Source organism: Talpa europaea (genome assembly GCF_964194135.1).
Source record: "Talpa europaea genome assembly, chromosome: 4".
NCBI classification, from domain to species: Eukaryota; Metazoa; Chordata; class Mammalia; order Eulipotyphla; family Talpidae; genus Talpa; species Talpa europaea.
Genome location: NC_140070.1, coordinates 62,710,277 through 62,738,210, shown reverse-complemented (window position 1 = coordinate 62,738,210; position 27,934 = coordinate 62,710,277). Strand labels below are relative to the sequence as shown.

General features: G+C 35.6%; 1 protein-coding gene across 3 annotated transcripts in view; it reads right to left on the bottom strand.

Annotated features, from left to right (window-relative positions):
- MED12L (mediator complex subunit 12L) overlaps nt 1-27,934 on the bottom strand; it is a gene marked incomplete at both ends in the record, with an annotated part of 372,007 nt that overhangs the window by 42,500 nt on the left and 301,573 nt on the right. For all 3 annotated transcript variants that reach the window (XM_084232379.1, XM_084232380.1, XM_084232381.1), the window contains 17 exons: nt 258-414; nt 2,226-2,588; nt 4,153-4,314; nt 5,123-5,258; nt 5,459-5,568; nt 6,719-6,808; nt 9,703-9,814; nt 11,931-12,092; nt 12,885-13,075; nt 13,188-13,262; nt 13,852-14,040; nt 17,186-17,385; nt 20,922-21,035; nt 21,719-21,820; nt 22,144-22,264; nt 23,808-23,949; nt 24,672-24,899. In XM_084232379.1, coding sequence (XP_084088505.1) covers nt 258-414; nt 2,226-2,588; nt 4,153-4,314; nt 5,123-5,258; nt 5,459-5,568; nt 6,719-6,808; nt 9,703-9,814; nt 11,931-12,092; nt 12,885-13,075; nt 13,188-13,262; nt 13,852-14,040; nt 17,186-17,385; nt 20,922-21,035; nt 21,719-21,820; nt 22,144-22,264; nt 23,808-23,949; nt 24,672-24,899 — 2,654 coding nt within the window. The remainder of the gene's footprint in view (nt 1-257; nt 415-2,225; nt 2,589-4,152; nt 4,315-5,122; nt 5,259-5,458; nt 5,569-6,718; nt 6,809-9,702; nt 9,815-11,930; nt 12,093-12,884; nt 13,076-13,187; nt 13,263-13,851; nt 14,041-17,185; nt 17,386-20,921; nt 21,036-21,718; nt 21,821-22,143; nt 22,265-23,807; nt 23,950-24,671; nt 24,900-27,934) is intronic.

Sequence of the window (27,934 nt, the reverse complement as noted above, 5' to 3'; positions counted from 1 at the left end):
CAACAAAGCTTTTATTAACTTTATATATTCTATATTAGAATTCCTTCAGTGGTCAATTTCCTTCTATCACTGGATGAGAATTCCAAAACTAGTATATAAATTCATAATTGAAATCTGATTATAGCAGGAGAAAAAACATGTCAAGTACATGTCAACTAGGCACTCAGTTCTTGACCTTTCCAAGTTTTGTGGAGTCTTCAGGTTAAAAGCAGAGAGAATTCTAAGCTATTTCTCATCCCAGAGTGGCTCAGTATTACCTGGAGTAAGAGATTGGTTCTGAAGGAAGAAGCCAGGCTGCTGAGGCTGACCCATGAGATTGTAGCCCCACAAGGTAGACTGTGGATGGTGCATCATCTGAGAGGAAATCGGTGAGTAATTAGGAGGCACTCGGTATATGTTGCTCTGTGGATACTCCTTCAACATAAGTTAAAAAAAAAAAAGTTACTTAACTTCATGTATCACATGAAGAAATAATGCAAATTTTCCTATCAAGTTATTGGTGATAACTACTATGCCAGCAAACAAGGTAATTTTTATAAAGAGGAATACTGAAAATAAGAGTAGCAATGCATTCACTGATTTGTGTTAAAAATTTTTCTTGACTTATAAAGAACTTGACTGCAATAGAGGGAGATGGGCAAGTATCTTTTCTGAAGTCTTGTTTTAAAGTACCAAAACACATACAGAATACCAATATTGACCATCCACAATAGGAAAGAGCACCTTCAGTTTTTTCAGTCAAGTGTTTTCAGTCAAGATTTCCAGTCATTCACTTTAGAAGGTCTTCCGGATTCCTTAGGTCTCTGTCAGAAATACACCAGGAAGGCCCACAGTCCTTCAGAACCAGTGCCCGCCCAGCAGTCTCTGTATTTCCAATTTTCAGGACAGCACTCTAAAGAAGTAGAGTCCTGTCCTTTCCTGGTAGTCCCCTTCTATCTATCCACTCCTGTCCATGGCTTCCTCTTCCTTACAGAAGCTGCAGAATCTCTCAGGATCATACCTTAATGTCTCAACAACTCCACCCTCCTTTTTTCTCTAGTCCAACTCTAAAGGATGAAAGAAAAACCAAATCTCAGTTCCCTACAATATACACTTTTAGGAAGAGGCAGCTTCAGAAGTATTAAGGGTAGAAGGACCAGGGCCACTTGTGAAACAAAATGAGTTTTAGGCTTTTTGCATCTGAAAAAAAAACAAATATCCATCCACATGGATTCACAGGCCAGCAGAACCCAGACTGGTGTCTGGACCTTATTGAGTACCCTTTTCAAGACAAAGGAATACTAGTAGGAAGACTATTCAGGAAGATGGCAATAATGTTCAAGTGGCATCCAAAGTGATGACAGTCATTTGTAGAATAAAAATCACCAAGCTAGGAAATGATGTTTTGGTTTCAACATAGGTGAAAAGTAGTAATAATTATTCATGATATCTGGGCAGTAAATTATGAATATTTCTTCTGCTGTATAAGTAAAATTTAAATTTCACAGGAAAATGATTCAAATTCTCTCAAGTATTTTCCAGGCTAATTTATATGGAAATATTTTACACATTAATTCATAAATTCTATAAAATTATTTTTAAATTGAATTGCTGTCTCACAGATTTCTATTATTTTCAACAATGATTTGCTACAGATAAGGAATGCTAATAGGGAAACAGGAAGTAAAAAACATTTTTTAATAATGTTTCTTTGACCTCTTATAAAGACTGAAAATAGGACATAAATATAAGAAAGAGGAGTTAAGATGAAATGGTAAAATATGACACCTCAGAAACATTCTGTGGGATATATTAGATGAGCTACATCTAAGGAAAAGCAGCTTTTCATGTTAATTTGTTACAATTATCAATTGCCCAAAATACATTATATATTTTAGCATCCCTTATAATAAAAATATGAAAAAAGGATGAGATTTCATAAGTCTAATAAATTTAAGCTTCAAATCTGAAATTGTGAGACACTCAAATATTAAATGTCATTCACAAAGGAAGTCTAAAATTAAACGTTATGGCAAGTAGAGGAGGAAAATTCAAAAGCTATTAGTCCTGTCACTCGTGATAAATCACCATTTGTATACCATTCTGTTAATTTCAGCAGAGATTGCTAGTATAATAGCTATAAAATAAAAACTTATACTAATGTTTCTAGAGGGACAATTCAGGCAGTATTCAGTCACTCTACTAGATGCTCACAAGCCAAGGATCTCTCCACTTCCTATACTTACATCCACTCTTGAGCTGGATTTTGTCTTGCGCTTCCTTCCTTTGGTTTTCTTCTCTTCATCTGTTGTGGGTTTTCCCTGATCGGACAGCTCAGCTGATTTCCTCTCTGGTTCCTGAGAGATGGGAGATGTGGGCTCTTCCTCTTCCTCCTCAGGAGGGAGGGGCAGTGGCTCGAGGTAGTAACTTCGGGGCTTAGGCATGGGGTGTGTGTGATAGAGAAGCAGATGATGCTGCTCCTCATACTTGACCACCTTCCGGTCCACGCGCACTGTGCCAAACCAGGCCCAGGACAGAGGGGCCGGGTTCTTCTGACCCTCAAATAAATCCCAAGGAGACACCTTCTGCTTGGTAGAGACCTGGAGACCCTGTGGTGAAACAATGTTCTATGACCACAAGTTCTGCAGGTTGGCAATAGTCAAGAATGGTTACATTAAGCCCAATAAGTTCGGCCTTTGGTTTTTTTTAATACCACGTGATGCCATGCTCTGTGTCTACCCATCCACCACCAGAAAATCCAGTTTTTTCACTATAAATGGCATTTTTCATTCATTTTTTTAGGGAAAAAAATCAAAAAAACACTGCAAAGTTGATCTTGGTGTTCTAAATTATAATCAACTTAAAACCTGGACTCTAATATTTTTAAGCAAATACAAAGAATATGATTCACGTTCTAGTCAGTCTCTTAACTTTAATCCAAGCATGTATGGAATTGATTCAAACTTAATTTAAGAACCTTTCAAGGACTTCATAAGTCACACTTACTATAAACAGTTACACAATATTATTCCAAAAGTAATGTGTAACAACAGGTACAAATAAAATCATTCAAACCAAGCTTTTCACTACTGAATTATAAGATGATATGTCACTCTTTCCCTGCAAATAAGTTCCTTATATTTTATATTAATTGGTCATATCTCTTGGTACTTTCCCTAGCATACAATTTGAAAATATTTCTCAAATGACCATCAAAATAGAGGATCTTATCTGCACATGCTTTCCTATGAGTGGCTTCATGTAAAACCAAGGCTCAGTTACCATTTATAAGCTGACTGTCCCCTAACACTTACCTTCAGATTAGACCTCTTCCCTAGTGCCAAGAACACACATCTAAATGAATTCTAGGTTTCTCATCAGTGCAGAGTGCATTGGTATTGCAAATTCAACTTGTCTTTTAGTTTTTTTCTCTCTCATAGCACACCGGTGTAAATACTCAGGTTACCATGAACTAATGCAACATTATATTTCTCCTATGAGCCAGGGGGTTTAACACCTCTTCATAAACTCTTCACTTAGTCTGTACATACTTTTTCCTACATCCTGCTAATAATATAAGTGCTGATTTTCCTGGGTACATGGCTGTGACTGTTACCCCTAATCTGAGGTTTCTTCCCAGTTACCCTCTCTGTACCATTATACACAAATCCCACTACACTGCAAATCTCTGTCTCTCTATTTCTATTTAGGTAAAAAAAACTGTCTTTATATCTGTGATTTTGGAAGTCTGTGGCTGGTCAACATTCATTCAAAGAATGACAACTCTTACCATATTTTAGAGAAACTTCTCTTATACCTTATATAAAATAAGTTCATTTAATATTGTTTGACCAATAAAAAATGAAGCATCTTTACTTCTAAAATATTTTTTTCTCAAGATAATTTAATACATGAAGATGTGGATCTGGACTTTTTAATTATTTTTTAAACACTTTATGGACTTCAAAAATTCACTTAAATTCAAAGTTTTAAATGAAGATCTTCAAAGATTTCATCTATTTATATGACAGAAACATTTAAATTAAAAGAATATACTCTGCAAAAAAAAATCAAGAAACTGTACAATTGAGTATTTTATATATTCTATAAAAATAAAAATGTATTTTGTTATGAATTTAGGTATTTATATAAGAAAAAAACATTTACTCTTGCCTGTTTTTTATCTATTGAGTCGAATCCTGCAATTTTGTTTCCCTTTGTGTCAATCAAGGAACCCATAGGTTCACAAGTGATGATATCACATGTCTGTTTCGGCAAAGGTAGCAACTGTCGAACTTTGTCAATACTTTCTGACCGCTTGTCCCCTAGTTCTTTCTAAAAAAGAGAGATACAGAGAGAGAAAGAGAAAGAAAGAGAAATAAGATAGAAATTACAATAAAGGCAAAGTTAACAAGAAGGAAGTTCCCTTATGAAACATTTCCTTTTTTGTAGTTCAGATATTCCTTAACTGTGAACATGTTCTATACTGCAGCTCCAATTAGAGTAGTATGTTTCATTTCTTCTATTTAAGTAAAAAAGAGAACACATATGAAGAGACCTTAGTTATACAACAGATACCACAGTGCTGAAATGACAAAAATCCAGGGCAGTATTTGCAATCAAAAGACAGAAGACACAACAGAATCCATCTGGAATCCAGGATCAGATCACAAGGTAAGGACTGCTTATTTTATTAGTAAAGTTATCAGATTTTTTTCCCCCAAACTGATTCTGTTTATAGTTTATATCAGAGATTATGTAAATGATTAGTTAAATTAATCAAATTTAGAAATAACAATGCAAATAGTTATTTTTCAATTACAAGTGCCAAGCCAAGCATGGATTTACCCTAAACCTTATGTTGATATTTTGGTTAGATATTTGATATCAGATTTCTATGGTCCCTCAAAAATTAAACAGTCTTTGAGAATATAATTTTTTTAAAAGAAAAATCGTCAAGCTATGTGCTGAAGATTTTGGGTACTGGTAAACTGAGGTAAAGCAAACAGCAAAACAATCATATTAAATTTACTTAAATATAATAAATAACATTTAATTTAATGAACCTCAAATAAGGATAACATGGCCTAAATAAAAAATACTTAACAACTTGAGCTCATAATATAAGCAGGTCACAACTTACTTTCAATTTTTTTACTAAATTCATGTATGCACGTTTGTTCTCTTCAGAGCCTCCTGGAGATGCATTAGATAGGTCAGAGGCTAATGTCCCATTGATTAAAACACCCAACATGTCAAGAACCGTTGTGAATAAATCACTAAGAGGGGAAAGAAAATAATTATTTTCACCTTAAAGCCAAACCAATATATTCTTTAACTAAGTGAGCATTTTTACTTAAGGCATAGAATATTGAGCAGTACCTAAGAAAATAAAATGTGGTAGAATGTGTAGTCACTATGACAAAGCTTCTACCATGCAGACATGTAGCAGAGTACACATGAAGTGATAACAACGTACTTGTTAGTGTGCATGTCGACAGTTCCAGAAGTGATGATCTGCAGGAGGAGGAGTGCCCAGTCTGTTGTCCACTGGCTGCTCCGCTGTACAGTGTCAAACATTCCTCCTACCTGACACATAAATACAAGATAATACTGCTTTATGTTACAGAGAAAATGTCACTCCCATCAGTTTATGCAGCCAAATTTAGATTAGTTAAAAAAAAAAAACAACCTCTACTTTATAAGTTATCCTGTTTTCTCTCTCACCTATTTATGTATTTGTCATTCTTTTTGGTTCCTTTAGTGGAGAAATTCAGTCACCCCACCCCTCAAAAAAAAGAAAAGAGTACTTAAGTGTGAGCACACTGTCAATTAGTGACAAGTATAATTAACTTTTTGTTGTTGCAAATTTGTCATACTATCCAATTTCATGATGCAGTTTTACTCAATTAAATCTGACTAGATCAAAACCATATACTACCATTATTTACAAGTTTGGGTTATTCAATCACTATTTAATCTATGACTATTGTCATAAAAACACTTGGAAATGCCCAGTAACAGAAGCAATGATATGCAAGCAGTACACCACCCACATTTACTTGTACTAATGTGTCAAGTATTAGGAAAGTCAACCCCAAAGGTAGCCTTCCCTTATTTGAGCCTGTCCAATGGGAAAAGAAAAATTCAAAGGAATGTTTAATGTGTGAGAAATTTAAAATTTCTGTAAAAATCTCCCTGTGGTATCTGTTTTTATGACCAATTTAGTGGAAAGGTGGAGAAAACTTAAAAGATGTTTTTACACAGTCTTCAAAAAAGTACAGAGAAAGATAACCATATATCAAAATAGTCCAGCTGACCCTTAAACAACATGGATTTAGACTGTGCAGGTCCATTTACACAAAGATTTTTTTTTTTTCCTGTTCAGAGATTCTGGAACTGGATACCATGGTCCTGACTAAAAATTATACCAGGAGTTGGGGCTCCTTTAGCCCACTATTGTTCAAGGATTAACTGTACATCAACTCAAAGCTACTTTTAGCACAAACTGAAAAGGAGAGATTCTCTGGGGTGAGGGTTGTAGAAGGCAAATTGATGTGTAAAATACAACCTCTGTCTAGAAAACACACCAGACAAGAAGGACAGGGAAGTAGTTAGAAAACAAAGAGCAGAAGGTCTCACTTTGTAATAAGGACTGACCATGGTAGGAATGGAAAGCTACAATTATTTTCACATTTACAGAGTGTTACAAAGAGAAAATACTAGAAACGTTTCTCACCAAATTCAGACGTAGCTGCAATGCTTCATGCATCATCTGTCGTGCTCTCATGTCATCTTGATATCGTTCCTCTCTCCAGTTACTTAAAATCTAAAAAATAAAATAAATGAAAACACACTGCTTTCTCTGCTAAAATTGACTTTCTCTCATAAAGTTAAATTGAGTTTTCTACTGACCAAAAAAGCCCAAAACAAAGAATGCATCTTAGTTAAACAAATTAACAAAGCTAAAATAAAACTAGTTTTTCTCCTATTCTTCCACACATGCGAAATCTGGCTATTTCTTTGTTGTCTTTCCAGGTAGGACGGAAATCCTATCTATTAGATATCTTAATCCTAAGTCTTAAAAAGTGCTTTAGAGGGCCATCAAGTTAAACATTAATAAAAATAGAAACTATTTTTCAATACATTTCACTATCCTTAGAAAGTATTGGAGAGATAAAATGACATTTTCTATAAGTCCCATCATATATTATAAAGACAGGTTATGAATCTTAGCAAATTCATTATGTTGATGTTTTATTGAAGGGGTAACTTGCTATCTTAAAAATTGGAAATTGTATACTGCTTTGTGGCATATCCATTTATAAAAGGGGTATTTCCTCACTGACTCAGGCTAATTTGGGGAAGGGAAGGTTTGCTTAGGAAAGGCAAACCACAAACCACAAGTGAGAAATAACCCAGAATCAGATGATATAAGCAAAACACTCTCATGCTCTGAAAAATAGCAGCTAATGAGAATCATCTTAAAGAGTTGAAATGAGTCACATGCAGAAGTAACCCAGCCCAACAGATGACCTATAAGTATACTGCAAGGAGAGAGTTGAGCACTCATGAAAAGACAGGGACCTCTCCCAAGGCTGCCTTAAGGTAGTTAAGAAAATATGCAGGCTGTCATGGAGCTTATATTTGAGAAGCAGGGCAAATAAAAATAAGTGTGACAAGTAGTATGATCCAGGATAAGGGGACAGAAAATTACTGTGATTCTCTATTTTGTGATCCGGGAGGGCCTCTCTGAAGGAGGTGACATCTGATCAAGATCTGATCTGATAAAGAAGTCTTCCAGGTGAAAAGAAGAAAATATGCAAAGGCACTGAAACAAGATTTTGTTTGCCAAGTTCAAGTTACAGCAACATGCTGCTGTGAAATGAATGGAGTAAGCAAAGCCATGATTTGGAAAACAAGGTAGAAGTGGGAGCCAGTGTAAATGATGTAGGCCCCTCTAAGTGCAGACTCTGGATTTTTACTCTAGGTATAGTGAGAAACATTTGAGCACTGCAGGCACTGGACTAATATGTGATTTACATCATTAAGTGTATTATGGGAACACTGTAACTTGTTATGTAGAGGATAAATCTCTCCTATCCAAAAGCAGGAGATGACAATGAAACAAGTGTCCTTGTTCATATCTATGCAGTACCACTCAAGGAAAGGCAGGGTGTCATAGAAGCACAGCACCACAAGAGAGCTCCATCAGGTTCCACAGCTCTGCAGATAAAACTTCCAGCATGATGAAACTATTTTCCCATTTTGTTTACACACTCGTCAAATTCTAACTTGGCCACACAATTTCCTTCTGGTACATGGAATGCAAGCATCCCAAATAGTGGCCAGGAGAACCATGGCTGGTGAAAAGTTCCAGTTCAAACTCTTTGCAAATGGGGGTCTCCCTGTTGCACAGGGGGTTAAAGTTTCAGCACTATCAAGCTATCACCAGCCACTGTAGCATGAGTTCGATCCCTGGCCGGGAAGCTGACCCACATATGGTGCAGCAGACTTCTGTCCTATCCGCTGCTCCCCTCAGCAGTTTGTATGCATAGATTTTTCTGTTCTGCTCCCCACTGTCTCTGGTAAATCCTCTCACCACCCCATACCTCTTGTCCTACACCCCACTTCTTTTATGCATTTATTTATTTATTTATTTTTAGGATTTATTTATTTATACAAGCACTGGGTACAGTCAGAAGCGCGGGAGGGTGAGAGAATTCACCAGAGACAGAGTGGGAAACAGAACAGGCAGACTGACAAAGAAATACACTGCTAAGTGGAGCAGCGGGTGTGGCAGGAGAGGTCTGTAACGCCATGTGGGACCCTCGCCAGTGGCCGGGGATCGAACTGGCGCTGCAGAGGCTGTGGGCTGGGGAGGCCCTCTTGTATGCATTTAAAAAAAATCCTAAAAACCAAAAAAAAAGCAAATTCTTTGTAAAAGACCCAATATTCTCTCTGATTTAAAAGTGAATATTGGGCCTCCCTTGGTGGCGCAGGCTGTTGAGCACCGTGCTGTGAAGCTGTCTGCAGCCTCTGTAGCGCCAGTTCGATCCCAGTTGGCCAGGGAGGGTCCCACATGGCACAGAAGACCTCTCCTGTTGCGCCCACTGCTCCCCTCAGCAGTGTATTTCGTCAGTCTACCTGTTCTGTTCCCCACTCTGACTCTGGTGAATCCTCTCCCACTCCCACACATCTGGCCTGTGCCCTGGTTCTTGTATATATAAATAAATAAATATTTTTTTTTTTAAAAAAGTGAATATCCTATGCATTTGACTGGCAATACACTAGCTCTTGATGGAAAATAAAATTGAGCTTCTGACTCTATAGGGCTCAAGCTGAGACCCTGCTTGTATTCAAGTCCAGCTTGAGGACTTGAATACAGCTCCTCTGTACCACTGTCACACTGACTGCAACACAGATTGCTCCAGGATCTCTCCCATAAAACAGGATCAGGAGACAAACAGAATCATCAAGGTTATATGCAAAATGCTACTTATACAGGTTATTGATTCTTATCCAATGCATAATTAATATTGTAAAACTGTTGATCTTGTGGTTACTAGGATACTAGGTAGGAGATAAGGGCATGGACTGTGTCAACTTGCATCTAATCAAAACATGCTGTGCCCTTATTAGTTTAATCTCAGTATTTGAAAGGAAAACAAATTAGTGACATTAGGAAACCACTTGCCTGGCTTAATTTCTACTATACTTTACCTGATTAACTTGATTCTGGAGAGATGTCAGGAGGCCTTCCCGTTGTTCATCTTGTCCCTTAAGGCAGGTAAGGACCAGTGAGAGGAAAGGTTGCTGACTCAAAAGAGACATACTATAAAGGAAGTAATAACAGCAAATCTAGTTAGCAAGAATGAACTACTTCCTATGCACCTATAACTTCTTGCCCTTGGGTTAATTGCTCTTATTTATTTATGATTAAAAAAAGGGAGAGGAGTAGCAAATAGCAAAGACTACTTCAAAAGTTAAGTCACATCTCTACTAAAAAGACTAAAAGCCACTGTAGTATTTTCAAATAATTTGCTTTCCTGCCCTTGAAGGCATTCATATCCCATAGGTGTGTAGAGAAAGAACAGGGAAAAGAGAATTTGCATTTTATATCAGTATGCTGAATTTAAAGCTAAATTGGCAGGGACATCAATTTATATACCAGAATAAAGTTAAAAATTTCTCTCACATAAAATTCCTTCTTTAGTAAGGTCCGTTGTTCCTGTTTTGCATTTCAGTACATGTCTCAAGACCAATCAGAGGGGTACTGGCAGAGCAAAAATTAGCACCCAGATATGAGGTCTCTAATGCTGGGGTGCACGCCCGTGACCTCTGGCGTGAGTACTGCCAGACGGTCTTTTTTTTTTTTTTTTAACGATTTATTTATTTATTTATATAAGCACTGGGTATAGTCAGAAGCAAGGGAGGGTGAGAGGATTCACCAGAGCCAGAGCAGGGAACAGAACAGGCAGACACTGCTGAGGGGAGCAGCGGGCAGCAGGAGAGGTCTGTGCACCATGTGGGACCCTTGCCCAGCAGCCGGGGATCAAACTGGTGCTGCAGAGGCTGCAGGTAGCTTCGCAACCCAGCGCTCAACCACTGCACCACCGGGAAGGCCCACTGCCAGACAGTCTTGTCTGTCTGTGAAGGACTTTAAACATGTCTGGTAAAAATTCTATTTTAAAATTGCATTTTAGTCATATTCTTCAATTATCAGAGGACAACTAACAAATCACATTGATAAACAAAGTGCTACAATGGAAAGAAATATTTCTTAGAATTGAGGTCAAAATATTTCAATTAGCTTTCTTACACCACAGCAGAATGAATTGGAACTGACTTGGGAAAAGCCACCTCTAAACTCTGTGATACTATCTGTCTTCCCTGTAGAAAGTGAGGTAATGTGCATAATACATTAGCAAATACACTTTGAAAATTAAAATTGAGTCATCTGGATGGTTAATGAACACTGGCAAAGAGGAAACAGCCAGGTAACAACATATGTAAAGCTAGGTCTCTATCAACCTAAGGCTAAGTTAAGAGCAAAAGCTGCCTGGATTTAAACCCTAGCTTTTCAACTCCTAAGGTGTATGTTCTTGAGAATTTTACTTTGGCTTTAGTATCTCGGTTTCTTCATCTGTAAAAAGGGTGTAATGAAAGCACCTGCCATGCATGATTGCTATAAGGTTTTAAAAGTTCATGAATGTGCATAATGCATTTTATAATGTATGGCAGAATTTCACAGAAGCTCAAAAATGACAGCTGTTGCTGTTAAAATATTAATTAGGGGACAAGAAACCTTTATGTCAAGCTTTTTTTTAATGGAAGAAATAATAGTCACTTCCCTTTACTCTTAGGGTGCTACACTCATGCTTTCGTGTTAGTGTGTGGTTTTGTTCATTCCTCAGTAACACGACCAATTTTCAAATATAATTATTTGAAACCTCTTCTGCATAAAATACATTAAAAAACATTAAACTTGGTTGCTTATTTTAATTTTTAATATTTGATCTAGAATAAGAGCTCTAAATGTTAAAGATATTAACAGCTATTTCAGGGTCCAACATGACAATTATAAATTATTTGATGTATTTTAAAAATAAATACCCAGATCATAAAATGTGAGAAATAATTACAAGCAGAATATAGGAACTAAGTAAATATCTAAATCTCATTCAGTAAGGATGATGTGAGGCTAAGAAGTCGGTATTTTTAATAGTTCAGCAGTGATCTGGGTACAAAGGCAGAGTTGAGAACTACTATGCTGCATCTAAGAACTTGTAAATTTTAGGAATCGAGCCCTACTTAACAGAATATTTTCAATTCCATTTAAAAACATTTCAGTGGAATCTGGGACAATTGCCATGAATGTCTGCTGGATGCTTAATATCCTCAATTGTTCTTTAAACTCTCACATAGAGAGACACACCAGCCATACATACCTTTTCTGTTTTTGTCTGTCTCTTTCCTTTTTTGAAGAAGACCCCAAGTGCTGACCCTTCTCTAGTTCCTCCCCAGCGGCCTTCAACACTCTTCCTTGCACAGAAGTTGGCAGCCTGGCAATCAAAGGGGCCACCAGCCATACACCCCTGCGTTCAGAGGAACTAAAAATCAGAAACAGGTGTTACACCCAAGGAGGTATCCTTTTTCTCTCTTCTCATAGTTAGAATCGAAACTTCAAAACAAAACTTACATGCACAAGACACATGGATTATTCTAAAATTTCCCTTTTACTTCTACACAATCTTTCCTCCTGCCAAATAGCAGATTCTTGCACATACTTTTCCGCTTATGCTGATGGAAAGCAATGAAAGGTATATAGTTCTAGGAGCAAACTATAATTAAATGATATCTTTTAACCTATAAAATGTTTTCCATGATTCTGGTTCTTTGATTACTACTAGTTCTTTTTGTCCAATAAGCAATATGTTTTTCTGACATGGTTCAATATATAATGTTTTGACTATGTTTAAGCACACAAATAAACTACTTTTTAATTTTTATAATTTACCAGCTATATTTTATACCCAAAATGATAAAATGCAAGTCCATCTGCCTTTCATGATTATCATTTGTAGAAAACCATCGATTAATAAAAATGGCAGAAAAAGTGTTTCTTATCTAATAAATACCATGGGACAGAGGAGTCAAAGGGAACATTAAGAAATCATTACCCATCCTGAGTGTTATCTGTGGGTCCAGGGAGTATAGGCCTTGTTAACTTTATAGTCAGAACACTAAGGCATTATCCACCCCTGCAGTATTACCCTTTAGTACATTATCAAACAGTGATAACTGGCACAAGTAATTCTTTTCTTCACATTCCAAATGCAAATAAAATATACTGTTAGATGTGAAACCTTAACGATAGCTCAATAAAACAACTGAAAAAATACCTTAGGAATGTCTTTATTCCACTCTGTCTCATGCTACTTATATCAGTACTTCCGATACCATTTGGGTTGAAGAGGCCCATACTAGAACTAGAAGAGCTATTGTTCAAGTCGGCTGACTGCTGAAATACCTCTATTGTTGCCTTTGCAATATTGTCCAGTAAGTTGTTCATTTCAGCCACAGAACCAGTGCCCTAGAGTTAGAAAGAATCAAACTAGCACATACATTTTCTTTTATCCTCAAACATCAATTTTGTTTTTTTTTTTTTACATAAAATTATATGCATGCTTTCAATATCTACTCACAGGGTCCTTCAAGCACTGTTTGATCATTAACTGAAGTTCTAGCCAAGACTGCCTCAGTGTCCACTGCTCAAGATTCTGGCGAGAATGGAAAGATTGAACACATTACAAATACTGGACATTTCTTGAAAATAATTCCTTGCAATATGCCCTCTCTCAAGAAAGAATAGAATAATAATAATACAAACAGAGGGTTTTATGTAGATCAAAGGCTTATAAATCTATTACAAATATATTGTAGACACAAAGAGATAAATAGCAACATTAAAATAATGTGTGTTACTCTCAGGCACTGGAAGTAAATGACTAGCATTTTTAGCTCCAAATCGTTTATCTAACCAAACCCAGTCCAAGATGATTTCAATATTTTTAAAATAATATATTTAAGACTGTATCTCTCCACAAAGCTTATTTTTCGTATATAGTACTGACTTAATATATTATTCATATAATGACTGTAAACAATATGTATTATCTATATCTACCCAGCAAAAAAAAAAAGATGTGGCAATTAAACAGAAAATCAGAATTAAACAGAAAATCAGAATTAACTGAAGAATCAGCAACATCAAAAATAACAATAATAATAAAAGAGACAGTAACTCTTGTTATAATCACCAGGCCTGTGTCAAATGACAGAGACACAGTCTTTTGGTAAGTCACTCACCTGGAGAATGCGTTTAATGTGTTGTCTTTGCAGGTTGTCCCCATCAGTACATTCTTTAATGCCATGAGGATAACAGATAAGCTGCAGTAATTTCTGTGCTTGCATATTTGAAAGCACAGGGTCCAATATAAGTTCTTTGTCTGTGCATAATCTTTCTGGTTCTTTTAAGCAATGCTCTCCTACCCATTCCTAAAAATAAAATGGCAGATAGATTGAGAGGCTCAGACTTTCTATTTGTGAATATGATATGTACAAAACTTATGCCACACAATGGCAAGAAAAGCTGACATGAATACTCCAGTTTAAAAAAGTATGTGAAAAATAGGTGGGGGAAGTTCTTAAAATGAAAGTTCTAGTATCTCTTGACTTCTTAAAAATACCAAGTAGAACTCTGGTTAAAGAAAATATTTAAAAATTAAAACACAAAAAGGGGAAAAAGTGAGGAAAAGATAAGGAAAGTACATATTGTTAGATTTTTCAAGTGGAAACTGGGAATTTATTCTATGTATTGTTTTATAATAATTTTTTAAAATGTGTTACATAATGGTAATGAATTTGAATTATATCATCATAATTTTTATGGAAAGCATTATACTATATTCTGCCAAATAGAACATAGTGTAACAATTAGAAAATTGGCTTACTTTTTGACATCATTAATAATGTTACTACTATAAATAAGTAATTGTGCACATTTACTTTCTATACAATTATTTTCTTCTGCTAACTTCATAGAAGCGAAATTTCTAGGTCAAAAAATATAGCAAACATTTCAAGCTACTGATGGATGAGGTGCATTGCTATCCAGAGTGTTTCTACCAATTTAAACTTCTATCACCTTTTCAAAGGCAAACACACTGAAATCCTCAACAGTAACACAGGCCAATTTGAATCCAGACCTCTTCCAGATGAAGTCTGTCTCTTAACCACTGTATCAGTGGCTCAATGCTGGCTCCAAATCACATAATTAAATCAATTATGAAATTTAAAGTTTAAATAACACAATACAATATCACTTAGGGATAAAAGAACTATAAAAATATCTTCAAATCCTTTTATTATGTTAGGTATATTTCTTTTATACTCATTTTATTGAGAGTTTTAATCATACATGAATGCTGAATCCTATCAATTATCACATAATTAAATCAATTATCATAATTAAATCAATCTCAGGTGGTAGGATCCAGGCATCAGTAATTTTTCAGGCATCAAAAATGTTTTAATCTAGATGATTCCAATGGGTACTCACATAAATGTACAAGTGCCTGATAATTAACAATGCCTTAATAAAAAAGAATGAAATTGTCAAAATATGTTGATAGAGAAGTGAAAAAAGTATATATGATATGCCATGTTATTTTTGTTAAAAAAGAGATAAATTTTTTTAGAAACATGGAAAGAGAAACCAGAAAACAATGAAAATGATCACTTAGGGCAGGGAGAGACACAAGGTAGAAGGCAAAAGGGAGAACACATCTCTGAGTGCACTTTTTTGTGCAGTTCACTTTGGAAGCATGCTATACTAAAGTCAGATCTAGGGGAAGAAAAAAGAAATTGAAATTGAATGCAATCATTAAAAAATAAAATCAATTCTATTTCAAAGGAATAATATTCACACTGAAGGAGAAAGTTTAAATAACACAATACAACATAATAACAAGGAGAAAGTTTAAATAACACAATACAATATCACTTAGGGATAAAAGAACTATAAAAATATCTTCAAATCCTTTTATTATGTTAGGTATATTTCTTCTATACTCATTTTATTGAGAGTTTTAATCATACATGAATGCTGAATCCTATCAAATGCTTTCTCAGCATTTATTGATATGATTCAACTCCTTTAATAGGTTTCTTTTTTCTAGTGGTATAGCTGTAGTAATTCTGAAATTACTTCAGGAACTACTTCTGAAACTACTTGTATTATACAATTAAACAAACAAGCAAATGGTTATTACTGGAAGTCAGAAGTCTTGCTGTTTAAGAAGACCCTATCACATAGAATGGGGAAATGCAGAGAAATTGGTGGGGTAGGATTTGGAGATTATCAGTATGAACTCAAGATTATACACACACACATATAAACACACATTTAGGTATATCAATTGTCCCCCTTCCTCTGTCTGCTGAAAGAGCTTAGGAACCATAAACAAAAACTGCACACAGCAGTGAACAAACACAGTACTCAGACAGATCTCAGATCTCATTTCTAAATAACATCTACTACATAGAACTATAGTTTCTTAGAGGAATGAGTAATTGTATCACTGAAGTAGGGAAAGTAGAGGTGGGCCAGAAACTGAAAAACTACTTAAAGAAAAAATAAGATGGAGATGTGTGGAAATAACACAAGAGCCAACATAGGGCAGACTAGGACCATTTGAACACGAAGATAAAATAGCTAAGGACAGCATATGTTAACACATTCAGAAAATGAATGAATGAAGATAAGATGGATATTCTTTCTTAGAGTAGAATGCAAAATGACAACTGTGGAAGGAGTGGAAGATTTGGGAGGGGGGGATCACATTTTGCAGGCATCATAATAAAAACTAGTCTGGATAAATCAAAACAAATGCGAAATGGGAGATGGGCACAGATTGATGAGGAGCAGGATATCTGCATTGTCTCAACGTGTCTCCCCAAAGATTGCTTATCAATTACACAGGAAAAGATAACTCTACAGTAGAAAAATCTTGAAATCGTACGATGCATCAAAATTAACATCATCAATGAGGTGCAAAGGGACATCATGTGTCTTCAGATGTGTTTAACTGAGAAGAACACATTATGTCTGTAGTATCTCAGCCAGGAATACATACACTGAAGCTAATCTACAGGAAACTTCAAGCAAATCCAACATTATTGGGACAACTGACAAAATTGTAATATGGCCTGTAGTAAGAAAAAAAATCACTGTACCAATGCTAACTTTCCTGATTTTTGATAAATGTGTTTGGGTTATCTTAATAAACACTAAAATATTAAAAGGTAGGGGGAAAAAAGGATGCCTTGCATTTGCTCTCAAATTTATCAGCAAAAAATATAATTAAAATATATGCATCCACATTCACACACACAAACAGAATTATAAAGTATATGCGGCAAAAAAAAAAGTGAAAAAAATGAATCTATGTAAAGGATATGCTAGAATTCTATATTATAAATGCAATTTTTTAGCAAGTTTGAAATTATTTCAAAATAAAGTCATTAGGGACAAAAAAGAATCACCAATGAGCAAGTTCCTATAATAACGAGCATTTCTTTCAAACAGAGCCTCAAACAGCCATATAAACATAATGAAACATAAATTAAATGTTAAAATTACCTGTTGACAGATAGTCCTCAGTACATATCTTGCATATTCTCTTAAATTGGCAGTTTCTATGGAAATGCTTTTCCCACAGGATTTTGAATTTTGTGAGGCAGTCCAGATATCATCAGCATTCCCATCACGTCGTAAACCCCTCATGCTGAAGTCATCATTCTTTAAAGGGTTGACATTGCTACTGCCAATTTTAGCATCTCCTAAAGAAGAGAATCACAAAACCAAAATCACAGAATTTCAAAATAATGTCAAATATTACAAATATGAGAAGTAAATGAGGCAAATCTCCAGAGAGTAAAAATATGTAAATGACAACGTTATTGTAAACCAGTTGCTCGCAATAAAAAGAACAGATTAAGAGAATAAAAGCAGGAACGCAGTGAACTTTATTCAGACATGGGGAAAAAGTCAAGTTCAAGACTCATTCCATATTTTGTTTACAGGACTCACCGAATCTGAAGTACATGTTCACCAAACTTGGAAAGGTCATTATGAGTCATACTTAGTCATCACACAATATTGATTTCACTAACATTTCAAGCATGAATGTATTGAAATTAATTTGACTTATAGACAAGGAGAAAATGGGTTACTCACCCTTCTAGATGTCCCTTTTCCATTTCTTCTCTTACAATGACTTATTTTCTATCCATAGGTCAAGAGAAAAGTTTTGCCTTAGCCCACCTTACTATCAACTTCTTGACAAGAGAGATTTATTTCCCTGGGAATGGAAAAGGGCAATGCATACTAAGGAAGCCCTGAAAATTGGGCATTCATTGAATAACCTGTGTCTTTCACTTTCCTCTCCATAAACATCCAATTATAAAACCTTACCTGATCAATCTCTAATATACTTAGTAAAATAAAGCTATTAAAGTATTTTCCTCACAACAAACTTCTGGGGATAAAACTGAACAGAATTTTTGAAAACCTGGAAATTATATTACATCCCTAACTATCAAAGATAACTACCATACTCAGAAGTGAGAAAATAATAGAATTTGATAGTAAAGATTGCCAAATGACAACAGTATCCAAACTTTTGCCTGTTTACAAGAGCATAAGCCTTGAACAAAGAAATTTCCTGGAACCAACAAATGGTTTAAATGAAGCGCCCACTGCCTCACTGTGAATCAAACCAAACCCAATTAAATGCAAAACAAACAAACAAACAAACAAACAAACAAACAAAAAAACCCCACAAACAAACCCTTTTAAAACCCACAGGTCAACCAAGAAAAAGCTTTTAATGCTGATGAAAAAAAATTTGGAAGATCAGAAAGGCCTAGTGGGTATTTATAAAATTGTTAAGAGGTGGGGAACAATTAAGAATAAATTTTAACTCATCAGTATCTCTATTTTATATTATCATACATTTTCTCAGTAAAATACAGAGGAAAAAGTACCAACTTCACTTAGCCCACACAATATTTAATTCAATAGAGCTCACTGGAAGCTAAAAGACAGACAAAATTCTACATTACCGATTTTTAGCATGCTTTCTCCAACTTCAGGTGATGTGCATTACTATTTTTGTACCTTAAGTAAATCTACCATAGAAATTGAAAAGTATATTATATAAAACACTCTTATCTCCTTAATTCAAAATAGATACTGGTAGATAGGACTTGAAGGAACACTTGTTCAAGGAAATGTGAGGTAGATAAACAAAAACAAAGAAACGGACACCTCTGCCAGTCCCAGACAAGGAAAACCCTTTTAGTTTAGATGTGAGGATGACAAAGAAGTTCTGGGAGGCTGTACAAGAAACTTCTGCAACTGCAGAAGGATAAATAGTATTCAGTAAATTCAGTAAACACAAGGCCCAAGGATTCTCTGCTGACTACACTGGCCTAATGTTAGAGGATCATGCTGGCTAACAGCATGGCTTGACCTAAGAGGAGAGTTATTTTTATTGTTTACTGACTTGATTTGAGTTTCTCAATACATCCTGAAATTACACAAAGCAAAAGTGCTGACAGCACTCTCAAGGGCACCCTGACCTGAAGAACCCTACCAAGAATGGAAGCCAAGCAAAAGGGACAAGGAAAAATCATCAAAGAAAAAATGAGTTGCATGGGTATTAAAAACAGTTATTTGGAGGGCCTCCCCTGGTGGTGCAGCAGTTGAGCACTGGGCTGCAAAGCTGACTGCAGCCTCTGCAGCGCCGGTTCGATCCCCAGCTGATGGCAAGGGTCCCACATGGTGCGACAGACCTCTCCAGCCACGCCCGCTGCTCCCCTAAGCAGTGTATTTTGTCAGTCTGCCTTTTCTGTTCCCAGTTCTGTCTCAGTTGAATTCTCTCACCCTCCCGTGCTTTTGACTGTACCTAGTGCTTGTATAAATAAATAAATAAATCATTTTGAAAAAATAAAAAGTTATTTGGATATTTAAAAAGGTTGGTAAATTTTACTTGGAATCAGAGCAATTCTGCCAATCTAGCAGCCAGTGTCTAGACAGCACCTGCCCTGCATTCTCTCACTAAAATGTCCATCACTTAAGCATCCACTCTTTTAGTATTAGTTTAATGAAAACCTATTTGAAAATCTATTATTTACTTTCTCTGACAGGAGCTAGAGATACCATAATAAAAAAGCAAGCCCATGACTTGTAATCTCCACATTTATTAAGCAGAACTGACCAGCCATTTTTCCTTTCAAACAACGGAGTAGAGAAATTTTACTTACTGAAATGACCATTATTAAAATAATGGTTTTATAATACTACAAGTTCCTAAGCCAGTGTGTGTGTGTGTGAGCACGCGGAGTGGGGGGGTGTAACTCTACCTTTCCCTTTCACTACAAAACTCATGAGCATTTCAAAGGAATAAATATAAATACATATGAGTTAAACATGTTATTTTTTAGGTGAACTTTTAATAATTTGTTTTATGAAATACTGTTTCCTTTCCTTCCTCCTCATCACTAAATGACACTTTCAGATAAGAGTATAAAGGGATAAGGTCTAGATAGCCTCAAACATATTCATTAAGACACATCTACAACAGTTTCTATCTTCTCAGGAATTTCTGTTATAATCAAAAAAAGTTCATTCAGAACATAAGAAATAATTTTTTCAGTTAAGGCCAAAAGAGGACTGAGGCAGTGTAAATTTAAGATTTCCCAATCACTGAAATCCTCCATGATTTATAGAATAATAATATCTTAAGGTACTGTACTGAAAAGGAATAGAAAATGCAGCACTACTGCTCTGAGAGAACATATACCCATAAGGCTATGAAGGACATCTTGGACACTATGATTTAAATGGAAAAAAAAAAAAAAAGTGATTTCAAATATTGAATTATCACACCTGATTATAAACTTGTTCAGGATCACAAAGAAAGTAGACACAATAAGATTAAAACCCAGGTTTTCTGGTGTTCTACTCCTGGAATATAATCTGAAATTTAAATTTCTCATTAGATTACCAAATCACCAAGTCCATCACAAAGTGCAATTTTTGCCAACAAAACAACCTGGTAAGTCTGGTAATCTAGTTTATATCAGAATGAGATGCCCTGCAGTTAAAATGCCACCAAAAAAGTGTTATATTTAAATTGTGCCAGAATTACAGGTGCTGACTGTGGTTTGACTGTGCTCCAACTTAGGGAAAGCCCACAAATTTTTCCATAACAAACATGTTTCTTATAATATTATTATAGCAAAATTTGAATACAAATTATTCTGTCTCCGTTTCTGGTGATTAACCAAACTTAGTGCCAAGATAATCTTACCAAGCATCATAATAGCTTTTAGGACAGCAAACACAGCTCCCACTTCAATGCTGTTGTGAGCAGCGGCTAAGAGGTGTCTATCACAAGACGATCTTATTCCTGGGAAAGGTTTACCTATGAAAACAACAACAAATAGTCTCTCTCATTACCATCATTAATAGTCTTTTGTAACCATTTACAGTCAACAGGCACTTAATCGCCATTAGCCAGCTTTAATTGATGCTTCATGAGTTCACTAAGATGCACTGCAAATATTCCTAACTTAATCCTTTCTTTTTAAATATTAAAACATTATCTTTGTTCCTTAGAGATACATATCAAAAAATTAATAGAACTTTTATACATCTTGGCTTATACAGACATACACACACACACCAATATGTAAATGATCTTTAGAAACTGATTGACTAACATTTCTTTAACTTTACCCTATTCCTTCAACCTTAGTAAAAGCTTACATAAATCACCATTGCCCTAAGTTGCACTGGTGTAGTTCATAAATAACACACATAGGATGTTAGGGGATCATGCTGTCTACCAGCATGGCTTGGCTGAAGAACAGAAGTATTTTTATTGTTTAGTAACTCTTAATTTGAGTTTCTCAATACATCCTGATATTACACAAAGGAAAGGTGTTGACAGCCCTCTCAAGGGCATTATTGCACTCCTTCATCACCCCTGATGCCAGCCCACCAAAGTCAGGAAGGAAATTACAGAATCAATGGCCTATTAGGTCAATTTAGAACTGATAGCTCTAAATGTAAACACAATCAGAGAGTGTCCACTTGTCAGCTTACCGGTTGCATGAGGTAATAAGCAAGCCTGAGGAGCTCGGAAGAGATGGAGCAGGAGTCGGCATGTCATTCTCGCCCCAGGCTCAGCATCTGCATCTCCGCAAGCTAGGAGAGAGCGATTTTAAAAGAGATTTCTAACATATACAAGAACATGTCCTCAGGTATTCCATTAAGCTACATTTTCTGGATTAATTTTAATAAAAGCTCCCTATGGTAAAAAATATGGCACGAGCTTCCATTTCTTAGTAGTTCCCAACCTTCCCATTACTCTGTATGGAACATCATTAAGATCCTACCATCTCAGCCCTGATGCCACATCACTGCCTAATGCATGTACCCTTAAACACGACTTCCACTGGGTTCTACTAGTTGGAAACCACCCCAAGACAGCAGTCAAACAACCAGTGCCGCTCCTGGACCTGCCTTACCTGCAGCTAGGAGAGAGGGCAGTGCCACATGCTGCACGACGTCCTCCAGGGAGAAACACTGTCGTGCTATCAGAATAGCAATGAAAGTAGCTAATGAATCATGGAATGAAAGGTCACTCACCTTCAAGAAAAACATTGACATGTTTTAATACCTAACACCCTTTTAAGTAACATCTAAGTTTAATAGCTAAGAGAATGTAGGCAATACCATTAAGATCTCAAATTCCAAATTGGAACAGCAGAGTGAAATGATAATTTATCATGATCACTATCCTCTAAGTCTACTGCTACATTATAAGACAAAAAATTGAGATTTACCTACATCCCATTAATATAAATATATACTGTTTTACCTTGAGCAAAGGTAATTTAAAAGAAAATCAAGAAATCCCTACAATATGTAACAAACGCTTTAGCAGCCTGAGTTGTCCTTTCATGTAAGACAACTGGGACAAGGGAAAACCAGGCAGTTTTCCTAATAGAAAACAAGCCTGACTAATGTTTTGGAGTTCCTGTCAGGAAAAATGAGTCTTTAATAAAATTAAGTTAGTTTAAAAAAAAAAAAAAAACTTGACCTCTACGATTAAAAAAGAGAAGGGAAATTGATTCATTGAGAGAAAAACCTCTACCTTTACACTATAAATCTCACAAGAAAATACTAAGAAATATGACCATATCAGCACTCTTCATATTGAGTTGTATTATATACTAGTGACTCTGGTTAGTGACATACAAAGATCCCCTCATTTAATAGCAAACACCGTGTAGCAAACACCATGAGGTTCATACTACCATTAATCCCAATTTTATGGATGAGGGACCACAAAGGTAAAGTGTAACAAACAAGACCAAGAGGTTAAGGAATTGTGTTAAAAATAAAACAGGGGGTCTTCAATGGCTGGAAAAACAAGTCACTGACAGAGCTTTCATGTGTGTGTGTGTGTGTGTGTGTGTGTGTGTGTAATATTAACAGGTGCCTGCAGAAATAAGATAGAATCATCTCCTCAGTCTTGAGATACCAGAATTAGGAAGTAAACTATCAACTGGACAGCAGATTTTAAAGGATGTGATGTTCTTCTGTGCAAAAGATACACTAATGTACAATACAGATTACTCTAAGAAATTACAGAGAAAAATAATCAATATGCACTTTTATGAAATTTACACAGCATGGATGCAATATGCTATGTGAGGAAATCAGTGCTACATAACAGGCACTTGTCACTTTCCAGACAATCAATATGAAACATGATGCCCTCCTAATTTGGGCATGGGCATTCTTATGCAAGACAACAAAACCTATATTCTTAGAGTGCATTTGGATCTCAAAAAAACACTATTCTTTAGTGAAATTATGACCTGTGCTATGTGAAACCCAGGGCAATTCACAAAAACAATAAAAAGCCCACAAGAGACCATCTACAAAAGTAATCTTAGCTAACAAACAAGGACATTCTTGGCATCTCTACTATAGATTAAGCTATCTACTTTATATATTTTGATTTTTTCATTTAGTTAAGCACTTACAACCACACTCTAATTTATTGCTATTAGACTGAGAAAGATAAAAATATTTTACCAAGTTCCAGTTAATGATTAAATCATTTTTAAAAATAACCAAATTTAATTGCACAGTTGAGCTTCAAATGAAAAAGAAAACTTACATCTACAGTGCAAAGTACATCATTGAACCCCCACACGTGATTTGAGGAACAGCACAGAGCCTTCAGGACACCCAGCCATTCAGAACTAAGAACAGTGCAGCAAGCCGTCAGCTCAGAGGAGAAATTGGCTATGTCGTTAATCCTAGACAGAAGAAAAAGAATATAGCAGAAAGTAACAAAATAGAAAGTCACAAAACAGAAAGTCACATGTGATATACTCAATGAACATATATTTCATTATCATAAAACAAGTCATTCATTTAATAGATTTGATGATAAAATAAGTACTTATTTGCCAAATAATGTAGTAGAACATATATTTCATTATCATAAAACAAGTCATTCATTTAATAGATTTGATGATAAAATAAGTACTTATTTGCCAAATAATGTAGTAGAACCCAAAGCAGAAGGCAAAAGTAAATGACTTCAAGTGTTTTCTAATATTTAATACTGTTGAACAATAAACAATTAGTTCAGATGTCAATAAATATGTATTTAATTCTATGGACAAATCTCACCTAAAAGTTTACATGTTGAAGGAAATCAAAAAATTAAAGACACAGCTAGGTAGGCATAAGGCTTTTATAAAATGTAGTTATTTTTTTCATATCTTTATTATATGTTTTATTATACTTAAAGCATCTCATGGCAGATCAGCAATTAAGAAAGTACCACCTCTCAGGTTAAGAAAATCATAACATAGAGAGTAAATTCAGGATTAAAAGAACATGTAACAATGACAACAGAAAAGTGAATGGCATCCAAATGTCATCTAGGCAATTACTGAAGATGTTAACTTCAAAGTGGCACCATGGCAACAACTATGTGGTTAATCACTGATTCCAGGATAACTCAGCTTACCTTCCAGCATCCTGATGGCCCATACATACATTCATGAGTGTATTGCAGACAAAGCTGTAGCGATTGGCTGCATTGTCACTAAGGATCTTGCCCAGCATTGAGTAGTTGATGCTACGGGCTGAAGGATTCTCAATAAAATCCATCATGAAGTCCGGATCCCATCGCAAGTTGGAATTTGCAGGCATCACATTGTTATATATGGTTTGCTTTACTTTTGAACAGGCACTACTGAGGTTATAAGAAGAAAAGTTAAAAACAAAATAAAACTAGAATAACTAAAATGTTATTCAAGGACAGATTAAATGGCAGCAATTAAAATATACCCCTAAAGAAGATTCACATTGGAGTTTTTTATTCTGATTTTTTAATAATTGTCAGTGGAATGTAAACAGTTGCTCAATAGTTGCTGAATGAATGGAAGAAAAAATAAGAAGTCATCTAGTCACTAATCTCTGTTTTAAAAATATTTCTCTATTTTCTGTGATCTAAAAATAAAAGAATTGACTATGTCTCTAAACAATTGGTGGAATATGTTATTAATGAAGAATAAAAATTAATCAAAACATCAATAAAAATTTGGTGTTTTAGTCCTAACTAGTATATACATCCTCTAAAACTACACCGATAGGTACAGTGTATCCAGTGGAGTTCATGGACCAAGGTTACTCCAAGTTCTGTGGGAAAGCCGTGAAAATGAGAGGCTCATTCCCTACTTTCAAGGACCTTGTACTATAATAGAAAATACTTATGTTCTATGAGAGCAGAGACTCTATTATGTCATTCTTAAAGATTTATGCTGTGCTTCTCAGCAACATTAAGAGATTTTCAGGGACCTGGTCTATCATAGGATTGTTTTCATATGAAAACAGTTCATGTTTCAGTGAGTTACAACTGAGTAAGATACAGAAGAGTGGAAATATAAGAGGAATGAAAATGTGTCTCCTTCACTCCTGCTCTGTAGACAAGGGCAAAAGATGATCTGATTTCAAAGCTTACATTTCACATAAATTCAGTTATTTTTGCCTCCTTGCTGTAGGTACCAAATTCATAGCAACATTCACCTTCTCTATTCAAGAGGTTTCCTATGTAGCACCAAGTCTTTTTCTTTGAGATTAAGTTTTTGATAGCAATTTTATTTCTGAAAATAGTAGACAAGAAAGATTTCTTAAAAAAATAAAAATAAAAAGGCACAGAGCCTCTTTACCCTAAACTATTACCACTATCAACTGCTTTAAGAAAAAGGAGATTGAGGGTCCTCCCTGGGTGGTGCAGCTGTTGAGCTCTGGGCTGTGAAGCTGCCCGCAGCCTCTGCAGCGCCAGTTTGATCCCGGGCAGCCCGGCAAGGGTCCCGCATGGTGTGCAGACCTCTCCTGCCACCCCCTGCTCCCCTCAGCAATATACTTCGTCACTCTGCCTGTTCTATTCTCTGCTCTGGCTCTGGTGAATTCTCTCACCCTCCCGCACCTCTGACTTTACCTAGTGCTTGTATAAATAAATAAATAAATCTTTTAAAAAAAAAAAGAAAGGGAAGGGAAAGGAAAGGAAAGGACAGGACAGGACAGGACAGGACAGGACAGGACAGGAAAGGAAAGGAAAGGAAAGGAAAGGAAAGGAAAGGAAAGGAAAGGAAAGGAAAGGACAGGACAGGACAGGACAGGACAGGACAGGACAGGACAGGACAGGACAGGACAGGACAGGACAGGACAGGAAAGGAAAGGAAAGGAAAGGAAAGGAAAGGAAAGGAAAGGAAAGGAAAGGACAGGACAGGACAGGACAGGACAGGACAGGACAGGACAGGACAGGACAGGAAAGGAAAAGAAAAGAAAAAGAAAAGGAGATTGCTCAGTTTAATATTTACCAAAATGTGGCTTCACATCTTCTCCTTCAGTCTGGCATATTTGTTAAAGATAGATTCTTGGCCCTCACTGTAGGTGTACTGAATCTATATGCTTAAAAGCTGTCCCAGGTCAATCTAAGTGCTAAACTATGCTTGGGAAGCACTGGTCTAACAGAAGGCTAAAATCACCTACTAAATGGCAATAATTACAATCTTTCACATGTTTTCTTTGTAGATAATTTATATAAAAACTTGCCAATAGTCACTGATGGATATGTTCGCAATCTTGGAGTCATGCCCATCTCAAAATGATGGATATACTATAATCCCCAATACTTTCATACATCTCCCTTTGTCCTGCCTTAACTTTTGCTACACTTTCTACTCAAAATTTTCATTCATTTTCTCTTAGCAATAGTTCTAAATTTGTTTCATTTTCAATGAATTTTTTGTTTCACTAAAAATAAAATTAAAACAACACTTAACTCTTTGCTACTTTCCAGGCTGATACCACTTTTCTCTTATGCTCCACCTCTTAATGCCATTTTAATAAAATAGACTTCAGCAAAGAGTAAAGCATTGTTTCTTTTTAATGCAGTTTTCCACTTAATTCTAACAAATCTATTCATGTGTGACCTCAGAAACAGACTCTGCTTTTCTTTCTTAATTTTTCTAAGACTCTGCCCCAAAATTTCTTTCAGAATAGAAAGAATCTTGAGTAGATTCTTTACTATGGCCACCCTGCACTGCATTTTTTTTTTTAACACTCTTCACTCAGAGTGAAGTTTCTTCATCCTGCTTTCCTTATTATACTCTTTCCATATGAGCTTCTACATTTTAATAAAAAGTTAGCTGCCATCTAGTCACTCTCAAATTCTTAACATTTTCTGTTGCAGGCATATATGCAACTAAGAAAACAACTGACATTTTCCCTCTGAAATTACATGTATCAGAAAAACTTGATAGACAAATGAAAGTAGACACACCTTGAGACCAAAGTAACTTATACTTAAATCTAGGCTTCATTATTTATTAACTTAACATGAGGAACAGTCATTTGTTGGTAGAAAAAGTAATCTCTACTTCCTGGGTTGTTGGGAGGATTAATATAAGCCAGGATTTGCCAGACAACAGCAACCCAATTAGCAATAGATGCAATTAGTGTTATATTTCCTCCAAAGAGTTCCCTTACATACCTATATATAGATGGTACTTCAGATCCAATTATTAAAATTGTTTTATTAAAAACATTTATAGAAATTGCTTTACATACCTAGCTTTTGTTTGCCCGTTTTTCTTAATCCCCAACTAATAATATCTGACCTTAAGGTTTCTGAAATAGTGAATTTCTGTCCTATTTCTTTAATCCCAGAAAGTTTAGACAGTACAAATACCTGTGATGCAGCACTGTGCTGACCCTAAGTAG